Raw genomic sequence first — 16,808 nt, forward strand, 5'->3', positions numbered from 1 at the left:
CATTGACCCATTTGTTAAGAAATGGAAAGACTTAGAAAAGATCATATTAAGTGAAGTAAGCCAGACTCAAAGGAACTGGCTCAATGGTTTCCCTCATTTGTCATAATCAGTAGAAACCTTGGGCTCTACTAGCTGAGATCTGCAATAGAGCAAAACCTTGATACATAAGGCCATATAGTATGAAGCTAATTGAAAGGACCTCCAGGATATTGAAACAAAAGCCATATAGCGAATGATTGTTGTCCTTAATGTACTATGTTATCTCTCATCTCCTTTGCTGTCCCTTGGGTATCTCATATTGTTACAGTACCTCACTTTGTTTTCTGATAGATTGAATTTATTTGTATTTGGTTATTTGAAATTTGATAGGGTAGGGGGGAAAACCAAGAAGGGGAGGTGTGGTGGTGGGGGGGGTAAAGGGTACCAAGACATGTGAAAGGGTATCAATGTATGTGAATTAATGCACCTTCTATCTGGCAAATATCATGTAACCCTTTTATTAATTACAATAAAAAATAAAAAATAAACAGAAAGAAAAGCCAACAGCTGGCTTGTTCCATCACCTTTTCCCTATATACAATTAAAATAATCCTTTGTTTTAGATGTAACCCGACATTTGCAAATACCTAAACCTTATCTCTCATGTACATGTAAAAACTAGTCTCATGTTCTGATGCAAATAGCACAGCTAAGGAGCTGATGAAATAAAAATACTCCCAAGTGTTAAGAAAAAAAGAAAGAAAATGAAGGTTCTTTACCAATCTCATTCTATGAAGCCAGTATAACCCTCTTCCCCAAACCAGACAGAGATTCATCAGAGAAAGAGAACTATAGACCTATTTCTTTGATGAACATCGATGCAAAACTTCTCAACAAAATACTGGCCAACCGTCTACAACAACTCATCAAAAAATTATACACTATGATCAAACTGGATTCATCACAGGGAGGCAAAGCTGGTTCAACACACACAAATCAATTAATATAATTCAACTCATCAACAGGAGCAGGGACAAAAATCACATGATTGTCTCAATAGATGCTGAAAAGGCATTTGACAAGATCCAACACCCCTTTATGTTAAAAGCTCTGGAGAAACTAGGAATCCATGGAACATTCCTCAATATAATAAAGGCTATGTATGACAAACCCACAGCTAGTATTATACTTAACGGCAAAAAGCTAAAGCCATTCCCTCTAAAGTCAGGAACGAGACAAGGATGCCCACTCTCTCCACTCCTCTTTAACAAAATATTAGAATTCCTAGCAGTGCAATAAGGCAAGAAGCAAGCATAAAGGGGATCCAAACAGGGAAAGAGGAAGTAAAACTATCCCTTTTTGCAGATAACATGATCCTGTATTTAAAGAATCCTGTAGACTCTACTCCCAAGCTCCTTGAGCTGATTCAAAACTTTGGAAGGGTAGCAGGGTATAAAATTAACCCTCAAAAATCAACTGCCTTTCTCTATGCCAACAGTGAGAGGAATGAGGCAACAATTAGGAAAGCAATTCCATTTGCCATAGCCTCAAAGAAAATAAAGTACCTAGGAATTAGCTTAGCTAAGAATGTAAAGGACCTTTTTGATGAAAACTTTAAAACCCTGAAAAAGGAAATTAAAGCAGAACTAAGGAAATGGAAAAATCTCCCATGCTCCTGGATTGGAAGAATCAATATCGTGAAAATGACAATCTTGCCAAGGGCTATCTACAAATTCAACGCAAGACCCATCAATATCCCAATGACATTCTTTAAAGAAATAGAAGAGGCAATCCAAAATTTCATATGGAATAATAAAGGACCCCGTATAGCAAAAACACTTCTTAGCAGAAAGAACAGCAAAGGAGGAATTTCAATACCAAACTTTAGACTATTACAGAGCTGTAATTATCAAAACAGCTTGGTACTGGCACAAGAACAGGCCTGAAGACCAATGGAATAGAACTGAAGACCCAGCTATTAAAACCATAGACCTATGGCCACCTAATCTTTGACAAGGGAGCCAAAAAAATAGAATGGAAGAAAGACAGCCTCTTCAACAAGTGCTGCTGGCAGAACTGGTTAAGCACATGCAGAAAACTAAAGTTGGATCCTTCTTTGTCACCCTGCACTAGAATTAACTCCAAATGGATCAAAGACCTGGAGGTAAAAGCTGACACACTGAAAGCTTTACAAGACGGAATAGGAGATACACTAGGCCTCCTTGGCACAGGTCGAAACTTTCTTAATAAGGACCAAGAATCACAACAAATCAGAGAAAGGCTGGATAAATGGGACTGCATTAAACTGCAGAGCTTTTGTATGGCAAAGGACATAGCTAGTAAACTAATTAGGAAGCCTACAGAGTGGGAGAAGATCTTCACCAACCATACAACAGACAAAGGCCTCATATCTAAAATATATCAACAACTCAAAAAATTGAATCACTCCAAAACTAATCTCCAAAGTAACAACCATCCCATTAAAAGATGGGCCAAAGACTTAAAGAGAGTCTTCTCTGAAGAAGAAACAAAAATGGCCTATAGACACATGAAGACATGCTCATCATCTCTGGTCATAAAAAAAATGCAAATCAAAACAACTCTAAGATTCCACTTCACTCCAGTTAGAATGGCCAGGATCAAGAAAACTAATAACAACAGATGCTGGAGGGGATGTGGCCAGGAGGGATCACTACTACACTGTTGGTGGGAGTGCAAACTCATTCAACCACTATGGAAAGCAGTATGGCAGTTCCTCAAAAGACTAAACAGCAATTCCACTACTTGGCATTTACCCAATCCTCCAGAAACAAAGACATACTAAATCCCCCAGCACAACAATGTTCATTGCAGTACTATTTACCATAGCAAGGATATGGAACCAACCTAGATGTCCCTCAGTTGATGAGTGGATCAACAAGATGTGGTGTTTGTACACAATGGAATTCTATGCTGCTGTCAGAAAGAATGACATTGCCCCTTTTGTTAGGAAATGGAAAGATTTAGCAAAGATCATATTAAGTGAAGTAAGCCAGACTCAAAGGAACTGGCTTAATGGTTTCCCTCATTTGTCATAATCAGTAGAATCCTTCGGCTCTCTTAGCAGAGATTTGCAATACAGCAAAACCTTGATACAAAAGGCCAAATAGCAGCATGCTAAATGAAAGGATCTCTAGGATATAGAAACATAAGCCATATAATGCATGATTGTTGTTCTTAAGGTACTATGTTATCTCTCATCTCTTTTGCTGTCCCTTGGTTATCTCATATTGTTACAGTATCTCACTTTGTTACTTTATATATCGGATATATTTATATTTAGTTATTTGAAATTGGATAGGGAAGGGGGGAAAACAAGATGAAGAGTGGGGGTGGGGGGGAGGGAAATGGGGACCAAGACATGTGAAAGGGTATCAATGTATGAGAATTAATGCACCATCTATCTGGTAAATATCATGTAACCCTTCTATTAATTACAATAAAAAATATATGGAAAAAAGAATACACTTAAATTTGATGGAGAATAAGATACATTATTATGAATATAGTATATTTAAGAATTACGTAGAAGTCTGCAGAAGATTTTGTTGGGATTGTTTAATGTATTTCATATGCATATTTATGTGTATGTGTACTCCTCAGAATAAATTAAATTATTATAAAAAAAGAAAACTAAAACAGAAAGAAAAACTAGAAATAACTGCTTACAGGTCATACAAAGAACCTCCTGTTTCCAATCCTTAGAGTTCATTTTGATATGCTTCATTATACATGGTCCTCTGCACTTAGCGATTGGTGGCACATATCAATAATCATCGAGCAGGATGAGGAAGAAGGATCACGAGTTGAGACCAGCCTGGGCTACATTAATTGTTTAAAGAAGCTGCATCATTGAAATTCTTCCCTGAACATTAAATAATTTAGACAATTTGTTAATAAATGCATATGGCCATGTATATATATTTATAATTAGGATTACATTACACATATGAGAGAACATGTCATTTGTTTCTCTGAGCCTGATTTACTCAACATAATCTTTGCCAAGTCCATCTACTTCCCTCCAAATTACAAAATATTATTTTTCCTGATTGATACATAAAATTCCATGTATAGAAGCCCTATCGTGGATGAGCAGATCAAGAAAATATGAGATATCTACATATATGTGTTATATATTATATATACATGTATATATAACACATACATATATAAATGAATACACATCTAGTAATTTTTCTAACCACATTAAACTCTATAATTTGTGTCTCTTCAGTAAGAATTTTATTCAGTACACTGGGGTACAAAATTCTTCTTGGAGTTTATCATTAGAAATGGGTGATATCATCATTGGAAGTTTTCTCTTGAGGGATGACAATTAATAATCAGGCAAGTTACAAAGAGTAAAAGCTAAAGATTTCCTTTTAAATGTTAAACACAATCCAATCCAGTTTCCAATTCTAATGATAGCACTTAAACACATGAAACTCATATTTGAAGTACTTGCCAAGCCTTGTGTTTCACTGTTGAGGTTTCTTTCAAGGATCATTCATATTCAGCCTCTCAAGATTCAAAAGTCAATTAAAAGTTGTGTAGGTTTTCTATCTGTTCTAAGTGCAGTAACACAAAAAGTTTTTGACCTACTTGTGGTGGTAGGCGGCTTGAAGCAGTGGCCAAAATAGGCCACAGGCAAGGAAAGCAGATCAAGAGTACTCACAGGGGTGGAAGGCACAGGCAAAGTCAGTGTTTCTATAGGTCTACTCAAAAGCTAGAAGCTTTGTAGATACTTACTGGCTGGAGAAGGTAGATGAGAGATGCTTCTTGGATTATTATTGTTGGCAAAGGACAGATGTGAGTAGCTTGGAACAAGGTATTCACGGACGCCATGATCTGGTCGAAGCGCCCAGCCAGGCCACCAAGTGTGACAATCACATCAACCTGAGCAGGGCAGGGAGATTGGGAGTCACACATTTAAACATTTCAAACAATGGAACAGCACCACCCATCTAAACACAGCACTTGCTAGTATATTTTACTTGGTAAGCAGTAATGAAAGTGGATACTATTTCTGCTGTTCAAAGAAAGAAAATGGGTTTCTTGTCCAGGGTCACAAAACTGGAAAGTGGCAAGCGTCATGTGTGAAGTCCCACTGTTTTTGAGAACAAATGGAAAGTTGTCCCATCAGTGTATCCGACTTCAGAACTAGCCAACTCTCCCCTTAGCAATGCATTTATATATTCTTTTCAGCAGATGTCCCTGTGTTTTAGAATATATTGGTTGGTGGCTTAAAAGCGGGCATATTGATCACAGAACTGGGAGGATAGAAAAGCTTAATTAAAATATTTAAGAAAAGTGACAGTTATTCTATCTGGTCATATGATAGAAATTCTCTATCAAAATATGCTAAATTATTAAAAACATATAGTACATAAAGACACCAGGATTTTAGAGATACAATATGTTACACAAACATCAATAGGATTCTAAGTTTTAATCTCTGGAAGAATAATAAGTGGTGCCAGCCCTGAAGTTCAAAGGCATTGTTTTGTTTATTTCTTTGGTTGAATGTTCTGCACAGTGCCTAGGACCCATAAGATGTTTGGGACAAATAAATACATAAAGATACTGAAAAGAAAACAAAAAAAACTCATTAGCCAAGGATGCAACTGATGAATTGTCACACTGTGGGATTACATAAATCATAATGGGATTCTATAAAAGTACTGAATATATACAATATAGAAGAACCAGAAGATTTCCTGAGTCTCCTATTCTGACTTTATCAATGTGCAGAGAGAATGAGAATTTTAATTTTTGGATATGATTCTTCATGTCAAAATTAAAGTTTTTTACGACCAGCAAACACACAACTATGGGATGGAAGACTATCTTGAGACAGACTCTTAGGTAACTCTAAGAATTGGATTATGGCCTAGGAAAACAAGTCATTCTAGGAAGCATGTAGTATTCTGAGTACATTGGCAAAATTATTGTGTCTGTTCACCTTTAATGGATACAAGGAACATACATGCAATTAGATTTGTCAAAGCACAACTTCTATTTGGGGTATGAAATTAGATAAATGGATTCTATTTAGGTCTCGCATGGAACCTACTCCAATCCAGTTGGGTAAATCTCAGGGACACTAAATATCTTCAGGAAATTGGCAAATTGGCTTTATACTAAAGAGAAATAAATCAGAGTAAGTTGCATATAAAATGCAGAGACAGGTTTAAAGCTCTATTGAAAAGCATACTGGCATATTTCTATTCACAGAGTCCTGAATTAACATCGGAAAAAAACTTGATATAAGTTTATTCACTATGCAGATTCTGGAACCCCCTTTACAGGTCTTCAATTTTTCATTACAATACTCTAGGCCTTGAGGGAGCCCATAACCTTTAAGGCTGAAATTTAATTCCCATCTTCTACAATGGGATATCATGAAGAATACACAATATCTGTAAATCAGTCACTGAATTTTTCAGAGGAAAGAAGAAGGAAGATTACTTCTCATCACTACTCATTTTCCCTACAGGATGTAGTTAGCAAGATTGATTAACCACATTAGCAGATCAATGCCAGCTGCAGTGAGGGCTGGGGAGAGCAGTTCATTGGTTCTAGCTGTGAGTGAGGTGTGACAGTCACAGAGAGGGAAGAAAGGGGACAAAGAACATCTTTGCTATTTTCATAGGCTTTTACAGGGCTAAATTTATGTTTGAGACAATGATGCCACCGAGATAGGGCTAAAAGAGGCCATATAAAGACTGCAAGAAGGGTGCCTTTCTACATGAAGCCAAGTCCTGTGCATTTATTTATAAAAATCATTCTGCCATGCATTTTTTCTTAATAACCTTTGCTATACTGTGCATCTCCTTTCAGAGGCCATGAATCACAGACACTAGTAGTTTTCTCAACAGAGTGGACCACAGGTATTTACTGAGCTTCTGATAAGGATATAAACACTAGGAAGAAAACTAAATATACCAAGAGGCAAGAAGATAATTCTACAAATGACTACTTTCTCTACTTGGCAAGGGTTCTGATAGTTTAACAGCTTTTGAATGCAGTTAATATGCCAAATTTATTACCTCAGATACATATCTAATAAATTTGTTAGTTTTTATTTATAAGCTAATGACAAAGTGAAAAATACATATTTACTATATATGTGTGCAGAAATATCCTACTTTGTAAAAATAGATCAGTAAACACAAGAGTCCATTCCTTCATGTAGTTGACATTGAAGTGTAAGCAAAATACCTCACAAAAAGATTTTTAGTTTCATAGTTAGAATTTAGAAAAACTATATGAAAAAAATAACATAGAGAAAAGGAAATCAACAGTGGTGGCTGGGAATGTGGTACACCTTTACACAAGCCAGCAAGAGAAGGAAACATTTAAAAAGGAAAAGGTGAGCTACAAAGACCCAAAACAGGAAGAGCTCACCACACATGGCATCCTAGGGCAGGGAGCATACAGGAATGAGGGCTAGAAAAGCCACCAAGAAGACATGGCCCCTGATATTTTCCAAGAGCTCCAGAAGTCTCACTGCTAGAGCTAAATGAGTAATCAGTAAAAACACTACAGAATAAATACCTAAGATATGAATATTCGATTGGTCCCAGTTCCTCCTGAACTCTAACTGCTAACAATTTGTGGATGAGGGTATCCAGGAGACATCTCAAATTCACCTGATCTTCCCTCCGTCACATTTCCCACACCAGCTGCAAAGCCCAAATCCCAGTTTCATGCTGGACACTCCCGTTTCTTCCCCTCACATCTGTACGTATTCTCTCAAAGAGTTCTGTCAGCTCTACTCTCCACTTTACACAACTACGATCATGCTGCTAAACTCTGACAGGTTATCTCACTTGACTCACAAATGCCTCCAGTGGGCTTTTTTCTTTTTCTGTTCCAACCCTTATTTATTTGTAGACTATTCTTAATATAGGAACAAAAATAATCTGCTAAAACGGAATTCACATTATGTATGACCTCAAGTTCTCCAATGTCCTTTGTTAGGACGATAATCAGTTACCTACTCCTCTCTGGCTTCACTTTCTATTCTTTTTTCCCTCCTACGTTGGGCTCTACCCATAGTTCCTTCATCTTGTCTAGTTCTTGACTCTACTCACTGCTCCTAATTCAAGGACTTCATTTTCCCTTTTCTTTTTATCTGAATATATTATCCTCAGGTATCCACTTGACTAGCTCTCTCCTTCACTGAATACTTGAAAATGTGCCCTCCTCCATGTGAAGAGTTCATATTGTTGATTCCAGCTTTAAATTTTCTAAGAGTTCTTATAATCTAATATCACGTTAAATATTTTACTTGTTTAGCCATTCTGTCAAGTTTGAGGTTATATTTTATTGTGGCTTTAAATTTTACTTCCTGATGATTAAATGTGCTAGAATATTTTCGGTAATATATCGGTGGGGCTGGGCATAGTTCACCATATTGTAAATTTAAGTACATAGGAGGCAGAGATTCAGAGGGTCACAGTTCAATAACAGACTAACCTCTGGCCTAGCAAGTACAAGGCACTGTGCTGTGTTCCATTCTAGTACTACCAAAATGAATTGTACTGGATGATAAAAATATATAAAAAAATTCCATCATAGGAATCATGATCCTCATCATTGACCTGAATAAAAAATCATTCTTGCAGCCATTTAATAAATATTTTCCTTCTCTCTAGTCCCTAAATTGGCATAGATATTCAACTAACAGGAGAATTTGTCTGGGTTCTAAAGAATTAGATATGCCTAAAGACAAGGGAACTGAGTTAAATGACTGTATTTATTTTTTTCATATAATTTTTATTGTAATTAATAGAAGGGTTACATTATATTCACCATATAGAAGGTGCATTACTTCAAAAACATTGATACCTTTTCTCATAAAATGCCTGTATTTATTACACTGTATCATTTAGGTTTAGAATATAAAGTTCTAATTGTTATCAACATATGTTCTATAGGTAAATAGCCATTTCATATTAATAAGGAGAGGGGTTCAGTAAGAGTTGCTTTCAGCTTTTCATACAACATCAAAATTTGCAAAAAGAATCTCAAAAATCTCAGATTAATACATGGGGAGATCTGATTAACACATTCCTGTACTTGTGAGTTATATAAGGAGATGGAATAAACTCAGGTATACTTCAGTATTCATTTTTTTTGCACCATCTGTGTTTTTCTATTTTCTAACATTAACAATCCAATAATAAGTGTGCATTTTATTTAGAAAAATAAGGGGAAACTTTTATTTTCATTATTTGTATTAATAGCTTCTTGACAAGTCAACTTAGGGGCTGTAACACCAAAAGAAGAAGCAATTTCATTTCTCTATTATAGCAGTGTAAACCTTTCGGTAACCACACAAAAAGTTTTTCTCGATTTGACCTCAAAAAGACTGAGATACAGTATGTGTGCAGACTACAGGAAGGACAGTGGCTGTCAGCAGACTTTAATTACATTTACTTTTTATAAATTGAATTCTGGGGATGCATAAATGGACAATTTCCTTGTGTTTCTCCCTGAAAGATAAGGTGATCATATAATTTAATGTACAAAGTGAGACACTGTGAAGTAAAATGGGACATTATAAATAATTTCTCCAAGAATAGTGGCATAAATCAGGACTGTGCCATTTTAACCAAGATATATATTCTCCTACTGTTGGAAAGTTACAATTAATATTGTCATAGCCCACTCACCTCGATTCAATACTGGGGTCTAAAAACCTTTAGACAACATGCTTAAAAATCTTCCTTGAACATTTTTTCTTTTTTATGCTAGTCCTGGGACTTGAACTCAGGGCTTGAGCACTCCCTGTGAGTTTTTTTTTTTGTTTTTTTGGGTTTTTTTTGCTCAAGGCTAGCACTCTACCACTTGAGTCACAGTGCCTTTTCTGAGTAGTTCATTAAAGATAAAAGTTTCATGGACTTTTCTGCCTGGACTGGTTATGAACTATGATCCTTAGATCTCAGCTTCCTGTGTAGGTAGGATTATAGGCATGAGCTAACCAGCATCCAGCTATGATTTTTAAAGGTCTGTAATGGGGCTGGGAGTTTGGCCTAGTGGTAGGGTGCTTGCCTAGCATGCACGAAGACCCGGGTTCAATTCCTTGGTAGCACATACATAGAAAAAAAAGCAAGAAGTGGTGCTGAGGCTCAGGTGGTAGAGCTCTAGCCTTGAGAAAGTCCAAGGACAGTGCTCAGGCCCTGAGCTCAAGCCCAGCACTGGAAAAAAATAAAATAAGATAAAATAAAGGTCTATATTGTATTATGGTAAGGCTTTGTTTCTTAAACAAGATGAGGGGCTGAGATGGGGGAGGGAAATGGAGACCAAGGCACAAGAAAGGGTATCAATGTACGTGAAGTAATGCACTGTCTATCTGGCGAATACAATGTAACCCTTTTATTAATTACAATAAAAACATATAAAAAACTATATTTCAAAGTCTTACGACAAAGAAAGGTTAGTCAAAGTTCAACCCTGTTACTCTTTGTAATGGCACTGTGTTCAAAGATGATTGAAAAATATGTAAGACAGGTGTTTGCTTTAATTAAAGTAATAAATTTTATTAATATCATATTAAAATAAAGAAATATATTACTAAAATATTTTATAGTTGATGCAAGAAGATGCTATGCAGGCTGTGGAAGAAAGAGTGGGAGTAAAAGAGAGAACAAAAGAGATAAATGGATAGAAACCAGCAATGTACAATTATAACCTGATAATTTAAAATTAAAAAGATTTAGCCAAATCTTAGCTACTCAATAGGCCGAGATCAGAGGGTGGTGGTTCAAAGCCAGCCTAGGTAGTAGAGTTTGACATAATCCATTCCCAATTAATCAGCAAAATGCTGGACTGGAAATGTGGCTCAAGTAGTAAAACACCAGACACAAATAAACAAGCTTAATAAGAACACATACTCCTGAGTTCCAAGCCCTAGAGTTATGCTACCAGCATGCGTACACACACACACACACACACACACACACACACACACACACACACACACACACACAATTTGAAATATTAAATCTTTAATGTAAAGGCAAAAGTCAAAATAAATGCTTTAATGTGATCAATCCCTGAGATTGACCTGAAATACTGAAGTACAATGAGAACAAAAAGAGTCAAAAAGAGGTCATGGTAAGAGGACACCACACCAACCACCCAGGATACTGGGTAACTACCAGCCTTCCAAAACAGTGCTTCAGGGACCCGAGGCAATTTCAACAAGGACCTATTTGACCATAAGTCACAGATGAATGTAATTCTGCTTGGGTGAGGAATGAATAATGCCTCCCATAATGGCAAGATAATGAAACCTCCATTTGAGCCCAAGAAAATTCAGGATTTTTCTCAAATAATTTTTACTTCACCCTCTCTGCTGCAGACTTGATTTGCAACAGCATTTTTTCCAAGGACCACCCTGCTTGCTGGCTGCCTTCTTACCTACATGGTTGTCACTATAACAACCAAGCAGTTTTCTGCTTGAAAATGAGAATACATTTTCCTTGCTAATGTTCTGCTTAAAATCAGACCTTGCTGTTTCCTAGATCTCGAAGATAAAAAGTCCAGTCCCCTTCTACCAATGTTATTTCATAAATTACATACACATACTAGGAATAGTTTAGATCTTGGAAACACCATATGATTTCAAACCTCAGTGTTTGGATCATCCTTTTCCCTTTCTCTCCTTATAAAGAATGTGATCAATATATTTTCTTAGAAGACCTATTTCTACTACTAAACATAGACTCTTGTTTGGACTGTTTTTCTTATAGTTAGATTGTAAGCACATCATCATTAAGAAACATGGTAACCATGTAATCTTAGCTCAGACTGCTGTGACAAATTGTCACCCATAGCTTGAAAAGCTTGAGCAACATTTACTTGTCGCAGTTCAGGAGATTGGGAGGACCAAGGCCAAGGGGTCATCAGACTCAGGTTTGGAGAGGGTCCTGTTCCTCCAGGTTTGTGCATTTAATATCTGCATCCTCACATGGCAGAAACAGAGATGGAGGAGTGGGGAAGAGCAACTGATACTCACCCTCCCAGACTTCCATCTAGGACTGTTGGTACTGTCAAGAAAACATTCACCCACAACACTGAAAATTTCTAGGAGCTAAAACTGGGCCTCATTCCATTTATAATTCTCATTCAACATTATTTAGTGCAGTGGCTCATACAGGTGTGTGTTAGCCTAATCCTTTGCTTTATGGGCTCAACTCTGGCCAAACAAAACAAAAAACAAAACACAAAAACAAACCAGGATACACTTTCAAACTAATTTCTAAGCTAATTTCTTATTTCTTTCTGAAATTTTGGATGGAGAAAATAACTGATGTGTTATTTTTCAAAGAACATGGTAATTGGTTCTTTGATTACTATGGTTAGAATTTTCATCCTTCAATTCGGCTTGAAACCATTACATTATTTTGTCAATTATTTTGCGATTTTTCTGTCCTAAACTGTTTAGTGGATTACTATCACTTGTAGATTCAAATTCCTTACCTAGTGACTAAAGATTCTATATAACTAGACCCCTCAGCATGCTAACACAATCGAGTACAATACCCTTTCTGTGATCCCAGAATTTTTTTCTGTATAAATTATTAAGATATGGACATATTTCCCTGTCCTTCTAACCGCATTTTAGTTTCATGTACACTGGTCATGGTAGTGAATAGAATATTGACTGAGCTCACTCCCAGAATTCTTAAGTGTTTTCCTCATTTATTCTGGGCAAGGTTTTGAGTCTTGTAGTCAAACTTGTCAAGGCTGGTTGTAATACAAAGATGTCTTGAGTCCTAACACTTCCTAGATTCAGCAGACTATAGGTCTTTAATCCATAACAATGAGATCAACAGAACTGGGACAGTTTTCAGTATAAACAAAACAAATGTGGTATCTATAATACAGTGTAAAAATGCACTGTCTTTTCTTCTTCATGTAAATAGAATAAGGGGGAGCAGGAGCAAATTGGCATGTAGTTACTTTACGCTAGATCAGGAAATGAATGGCATAGAGAGTTGAACAGAATAAATAAAACACATCCTCATGTGTTTTTAATGATTTTCTTCATTTTGTCTCTACTGAAAATTAAACTCTTTAAGGAGAAGAGTAAGGAATGTATTATAAGTAATACTACAAAGAATTATTATCTGTAAAAATAAATAGCATGGCTATTATAAAACCTACTGGAGGTAATTATATTCTTCAGACTTCACACTGGGAAAAGATGGGGATATTTCCAGTGAAACATAATTCCAAGGTATCCCTTTGAGTTACAGAATTAATGAGAACTATAGTGCTACGTTATTTGTGGTTTGGATATTCCTAACACCTGGCAGAGCATCTATGACATGGTAAATGCTTAGTGGAAGGTGAGAAATGAAAGCATAATTCACATCCTATCCAGAAACAACAAGCTATTTAGAAGCAGTCTTTAAAGGGATATTACAAGTGGTATTGCAAAAATGTTTACTGGAACTAAATTACTGACTAGTACACAAATGAAAATATGACTAAAAAGTACAAGAGTGAAATCTTACTCAAAAAAGTACCTGGTATTTTTCACTTTAGCTAAACATCTCTGACACAATGCTGCTACATTGAAGCTGATTTCACCATTTCCCTTCTCTAGGTCCCAGAAAATGGAACCTGGATCTCTCTATAGGTACTCCAGGTAGATATTTACCAGAGAATTTTGGAAACACAGACTCTCGTGAAGAGATGCTCTGGTCCTAGATGATCTGCAGTTCTGCAATTATATTCATTTTTAATAGTCTGTATCCTATCTTATATCATAATGATTCATTTTCATCCACCAACACTTTTTGCTTTGTCTCACCATAAAAAAAACTTAGTTCCATATTCTTGCCTAAAATGGTACATGAAATGCTTGCTTTCCATGTCTGGATGAATTAGATTTGGCTACCTGTAATATTTTGGTGCAATGTTTTTCAATGTTTGCTAGCCTGTAACTCTTTACTTTTTATTATCCAGTTAATAATAAGTATCTGTCAGACTTATTGTAGTACAATAGTTAGGCTTTGCAACCTGAGACAATGAAGTAGTTTATGTTTATCACCTTCTTCTGCCTCTTGAGAAAACTGAACATTCTGACTACAAATTTGGCACTTGGTCATTAACACTTCCATTTCTAACTATGAGTTGGACTACATAATGCTAAAGACAAATGTTAAAACTGCAACCAGTTATTAAACATTAACAACTGCAATGTTATTAAACATCAAATGATAATTTATCACAATGCAGTACATTTATAATAACTAATACATGTATACAAATAGTTGATTATATCATCATATTTTGGTTTATCAAAAATTATTCACAAGATATTTTCTATTTTGCTAAGTATATTAGATACTAATGAACATCTCAGTAAATCTACAAGGCAGAAAATATTTGTTCAATAAAAACTTCTCTGAAATAATTTATTCCTATGAAAGCATTAAAAATCAGAATCTTTGGTGTCAACTTTATAGGCTTCTGAAATTTCTAGTAGATGTAGATAAGGATATTTAACATAATTAATATATGTTAATCACATATTATAGGCTTCTGAAATTTCTAGTAGATGTAGATAAGGATATTTAACATAATTAATATATGTTAATCACATATAAGTTAAAACATCCTATATTCTAGGATGTTTAAAAGTATCTTAACCCAGCTGGTTCCTATTGGGAATACACACACACACACACACACACACACACACACACACACACACACAGAATTTATGTGTGTATGTATAAACAAATGCATACATATGTACATATATGTGTGTAGGAGTGTAGTATAGTAGGTTCAGGGGAAAATCTGGTACTACCTTGTTTCTACTGCATACATCTAGATTCTAGCATACTGCTAGAAGAGGTTGACCATGGAATGCTAAGCAAAACTGCTACTGAGAAGACAGAAAGTCATGAAAACAGAAAACATTTTCTCCTTCCAGCTCTAAAGACAGAAGGGTAGAAAGTATTCTATCTTCTCTGAGTAAGAAGGAGTACTGAGGGACTGAGACTTATCATCTAATACAAAAGAAAATTATATGGATAGATAGAAAGAGGTATACATTGTCTCCTGGGTTAACCAATAACTAATCACCAATATAATGTATATGTACATATATATACACATATATTATATGCACATTCATTTACATATAAATCCCTGATGAGCAAAACCATTTTCATTTTTTAGTATGACTTAATATTCATAAGAAAATGTATTCATATTCATAATTTCTTAATATCTGTAAGTTATATTTCTTAATAGTATAGACAGTCTCATCATTGTACATCATAATTATGATGCAGGTACGGTCACATTTAGGAAATAGACTAACAAGGATAAATTCTACAATCTAGTAAGTACATTCAGGATGTCTGATTACATACACATTATTCTTACACAAGTATGTAACATTAGTTAATCCACTTACACTTCATGCCTATTCACAATGCTGTAACTCATAGTAAAATTCTTGTCCTTGCACACCGGCCAGTATGGCTTCTACAGAACAGCTCTACACTAATCAAATCTGTACCTGGGCACTGATGGGAAATTCTGTCTGGCAAGTGAGTCATCAAACTGAGATTCCTGGTAAGCAGATAAACTTAACCCTTGTCCCGGGGCCTATAAAAGAGAGCTTCTCCTCTGGCTGAAATGGATTCGATTGCCATGGCCTCTAAGGTAGTAAGCTTTTTTATATCCGTAGCAACATCTCCCAAGTCACTTCAAAGAACTGGGTTTATCTATTTTCTCTTGTTGCATAGCACTATAAAAAAGATTTCTGATCTAGGAAAAAGAAGAAACACCAATGTGAATTCCCCTTTGGAAGGCTTCTCTAAAATTATGTAGGAAACAATCTGCTTGCATTCAAGGCTCAGAAATCTCTTTCTTCCCTTGCTGCCTTGTCTGGAACACAGACAGTATAACACTGGGCCCAAAATGTCTGCATAAAAGTTGTTGTTTTGAATGTTAAAAAAGAGAACAATGCTAGTTATATACAAAAGACAAGCAGTGACATATGTAGGCATATCTATATACAGCTGAATGTGTGTGCATGTGTGTGTGTGTGTGTGTGTGTGTGTGTGTGTGTAATGATCCTTTCTAGAAGTTGTTTTTTTTTAAAGTATCTGTAATCCTAGCTACTCAGGAGGCTGAGCTCTGAGGATTTGGATTCAAAGCCAGCCTGGGCACTAAAGTCCATGAAACTTTTTTTTTTTTTTTTTTTGCCAGTCCTGGGCTTGAGGTCAGGGCCTGAGCACTGTCCTTGGACTTTCTCAAGGCTTGAGCTCTACCACTTGAGCCTCAGCACCAATTCCGGCTTTTTTCTACGTATGTGGTACCGAGGAATCGAACCTGGGTCTTCATGCATGCTAGGCAAGCACTTTAACCACTAGGCCAAACTCCCGGCCCAGTCCATGAAACTCTTATCTCCAATTAACCACTAGAAAACTAGAAGTGGCACTGTGGCTCCAGGGGCCTAGGGCAGTAGCCTTGAACTGAAGAGCTCAGGGATAACGCCCAGCCCCATGGCTGACCAAAAAAAAAAAAAAATATCTATATAAGCATAAAATGTTCCTTTCAGATGGACAGCCCAGAGAAAAATAAAAGGTAGTGAAACTTGTCATGGAATTCTTACAATGCTTCAGTTACCAAGCTGATGAGGAAATTGTATAGTGCCGCTGTCATTATTTTTTTCAAGAAACTTGACAAGATTGATAATCATCAAGTTCACAGTGGCACTGGCTCATGAAATAGCCCCTATGTAA

General features: G+C 36.1%; 1 protein-coding gene across 1 annotated transcript in view; it reads right to left on the reverse strand.

Moving 5' to 3' along the window:
• The window catches only part of Tpk1 (thiamin pyrophosphokinase 1), a 257,784-nt gene that overhangs the window by 87,429 nt on the left and 153,547 nt on the right, over positions 1–16,808 (reverse strand). The window contains exon 7 of the mRNA XM_090333457.1: positions 4,771–4,917. Within this exon, the coding sequence (XP_090189583.1) occupies positions 4,771–4,917 (147 nt within the window). The remainder of the gene's footprint in view (positions 1–4,770; positions 4,918–16,808) is intronic.

This window comes from Megascapheus bottae, chromosome 5 (assembly GCF_031878675.1).
Source record: "Megascapheus bottae isolate mThoBot1 chromosome 5, mThoBot2.hap1, whole genome shotgun sequence".
NCBI lineage: Eukaryota > Metazoa > Chordata > Mammalia > Rodentia > Geomyidae > Megascapheus > Megascapheus bottae.